Here is a 3201-nt window from a genome sequence, read left to right as displayed (position 1 = left end):
CTGAGATGCAGAAACACTTCCATCCTAATGTTCCTCTAATATTTTCTCCATAACACTGCCAGATGATACTGAGTTGTACTGGATTACTGAGGACAGGGGAAGGTTGTCACAGTGACCTCAGGTAAGAGTAATGATTCAATAGGTATATCAGATCTGACAAATCTGTAGGGATTTCCCTCGTTGATTGGATACTCCATGTAGAGGATTTAAACTCTTCACTGGCTGTACAATCCCTGGCACTTGCTTGGGTAAACTTCCTGTTTCTGTATCAGTGAGGGATTCATCTCAAGAAATTGGGGTTTTAACCATTTTGTACCCAATTTTAAAAGTCTATTATTTTTATTTCAACTAATCCATCTCATTGTTAAATCTAACATGTTTGCCCTTCTGATCTTCTCACTTGGGGGTTTTGGAGATTGGGGGGCGGGGGGGGTGGGGTATTTTTTAAAGCCAACAAAATAAGGAGGAAAAGCAACTTCATATAAATTGGATGTGTATTTGTTTGAGAAAACTGGTACTGTGTCTGCTACTGGGCTGTGATATATATATATATATATATATATATATATATATATATATATATATATATATATATATGTATATGTATATGTATATGTATATGTATATGTATATGTATATGTATATGTATATGTATATATATATATATATGTATATGTATATATATATATATATATATATATATATATATATATATATATATATATATATATATATATATATATTAACCCTTTATGAGAATCCTCATTTTATCCTGTCCTGCATACAGTATATAGGTTTGGGTTCCCCTAACAACCAGCCCCTACTGTGCCCTCACCCCCCACTGCACAGTCCTACAGATTATGTCACACTATAACCATTACAGTAAGGGTTGGGTCTCAGTGGAAAGAAAGGGCTTCTATCTGACTGAGGTATTATACAGCACAGGCAGGGAGAAGTGAAACTGTGCTACAACGCATTCGACTACTGGGGACAAGGGACACTGGTCACTGTCACAACAGGTAAAAAAAACACTTATATTATATTTTAACTTGTACTTTTGTTTTAAATAATCTATTTTCTTATTGTATGTTGTTTTTCTATTAATCAATTTTCTTTTTTTAACCCCACAATATCTGTGGGTTTATCCTTGGCCAGATATTAGAACTGTGCAAAGTGGTCTTTTACCTTCTCAGACAGTAAGGTGTCCAGTAATGTAATTCCTCTTCCCAACCGGTTGCAAAGTACAGTACTTGGGTTTAAATCAGATGCAAACAGTTTTTGTCCAGTAAACCTAGAGGGATAAACACTGTGCAAACTGGTATTTCGACTACTGGGGACAAGGGACATTGGTCACTGTCACCTCAGGTAAGACAATTCCACTATTTATCTTTCTGCCTAAAGAACGGACCAGTGCAATGTCCAGGTTTTATTTGGGGGTCTCAGTAATTGGGGAGTTCTGCATAAAAGTTTCCAATAGCCTGTGAGAAACTGCTCCTGTCTAGGGATTTAATTCCCTTTGATATATCTGGTGTATCTGGGGGGTGTGCAGTTAAATCCCATTGACATCTTATAATAATGATATATTTTAACCCTTTAGTTGAGATAACTTCTCCCCCTTACATGTCAGGGTATGTGAATGGCAGGTGGGGTGTGAGTAGGTTTCCTGCTGTCCCTCAGTTTGAATGGATTATGGATATGAGAGGATGGGGTACAGTGCTCCTCTGACCAGGGGAACTTATTTCCTTTGGGTTTTTGTATGTTGAACAATAGTCCATGGACCACCGTGACTATGCTTACTTCGATTACTGGGGACAAGGGACCATGGTCACTGTCACATCAGGTAACTTTATGGCATTGTAATCCGTGTTTGATACCCAAACTGCACCGTTGAGTGTTTTCTCTCTTCCTATTTTATGTACATAGACTTAGATATATTTTCTGTGTGTAAAATGGGGTTATAATGCGAATATAAGCCAAACCTTGCAGTGGTTAATGTGAGGGCACAGTTTTTGACACACTAGTGCAGGGATCACAGTCACTGTGATTACTTTGATTACTGGGGACAAGGGACCCTGGTCACCGTCACAACAGGTAAGAAACGTACCCTCTTTGTTCCCCCTCCTAACTTTTTCTTCCCATTGAACTGTAGAAGTCTGTCTGTAATTGTAACATTTCTATCTTTCTGCTGAGTATCTTTGTGACCCTTAGGAATGTACCTGATGTGTTATTTACACCAATCCCCCCGAATGTCATCTAGTGAAGGAGTTAACGCTGATCCTTATTTCCAGGGGGCTCCTTCATTTCACAGGTTATCGGTACTGTATAATAATTGTTGCCAAAAACTGGGGGGGTTTGCACAGGAATAGGGAGGTGTGGGGTTGTGAGGCAAACACGGTGCCTTATTGTAATGCCAAACCAGTGGGATGTAACATGGTGTACTGGGCTATGGATTACTGGGGGCAAGGGACCCTGGTGACGGTCACAACAGGTAAATAAAACTATTTTCCTCACTTATTTGCTCAAATAACTAATGATTTTGTTTCTAATTGTTACCGTTGACATGGTAAGTATATAGTATAAGATATTCTATGGTTAAATGTTTCTCTGATGTGTCCAGTGGCACAAAGTCACTTCATGTCCCTCTTTATAATAATCTGTAGCAGTGTGACAATGCCTTCTACAGCTGGGGACAAGGGACATTGGTCACTGTCACATCAGGTACATTTAATTAGTATCTGTTTTATATTCTCTGTTTAGTCTCCCCTGTGTATTAGCTTTGAAATGACCTCGGTTCTGAGCCCCAGAATCTGTTTCATATTGAATGTATCACTAACCTTTCACAGGAAAGTGGATTCATTCCATGTGTAGGGGATTTGGGGCTCTTTGTACCTGTCTTCTTCCCATTTAAAAACAAGTCCCGTTCTTGTATAGTAACTGTCCCCTCCTAATATAATGTGGACAGCTTTGACTATTGGGGACAAGGGACCCTAGTCACAGTAACCTCAGGTAAATATCTCTGTTTAATCTCCAGAACAAATAATAGGTATTTTATTTTAGGACTGAAATGTGATAACATTTACATTATTTCTTAGCAGTAAATCGATTTCACTTTGAGCAAAATCGCCTTTCTTCTTTAATACTGTACATAGGTAATTTAAACGGCTTATCAGGTGAAATGTACAGAAATTCGTTTAAACTAGA

General features: G+C 38.2%; 2 protein-coding genes across 2 annotated transcripts in view; both read left to right on the top strand.

The window, feature by feature from the left end:
• The first annotated feature begins 1742 nt into the window (after nucleotides 1-1742).
• The window catches only part of LOC142464639 (uncharacterized), a 102797-nt gene continuing 101338 nt past the window's right edge, over nucleotides 1743-3201 (top strand). The window contains exon 1 of the mRNA XM_075568005.1: nucleotides 1743-1840. Coding sequence (XP_075424120.1) covers nucleotides 1774-1840 — 67 coding nt within the window. The 5' untranslated portion in view covers nucleotides 1743-1773. The remainder of the gene's footprint in view (nucleotides 1841-3201) is intronic.
• Nucleotides 2431-3201, top strand: part of LOC142465205 (uncharacterized) — an 11178-nt gene continuing 10407 nt past the window's right edge. Inside the window, exon 1 of the mRNA XM_075569207.1 lies at nucleotides 2431-2488. Coding sequence (XP_075425322.1) covers nucleotides 2431-2488 — 58 coding nt within the window. The remainder of the gene's footprint in view (nucleotides 2489-3201) is intronic.

Source organism: Ascaphus truei, chromosome 13 (genome assembly GCF_040206685.1).
Source record: "Ascaphus truei isolate aAscTru1 chromosome 13, aAscTru1.hap1, whole genome shotgun sequence".
NCBI classification, from domain to species: domain Eukaryota; kingdom Metazoa; phylum Chordata; class Amphibia; order Anura; family Ascaphidae; genus Ascaphus; species Ascaphus truei.
The sequence above is the reverse complement of the archived record's forward strand: the minus strand, read 5'-3'. Positions and strand labels throughout refer to the sequence as shown.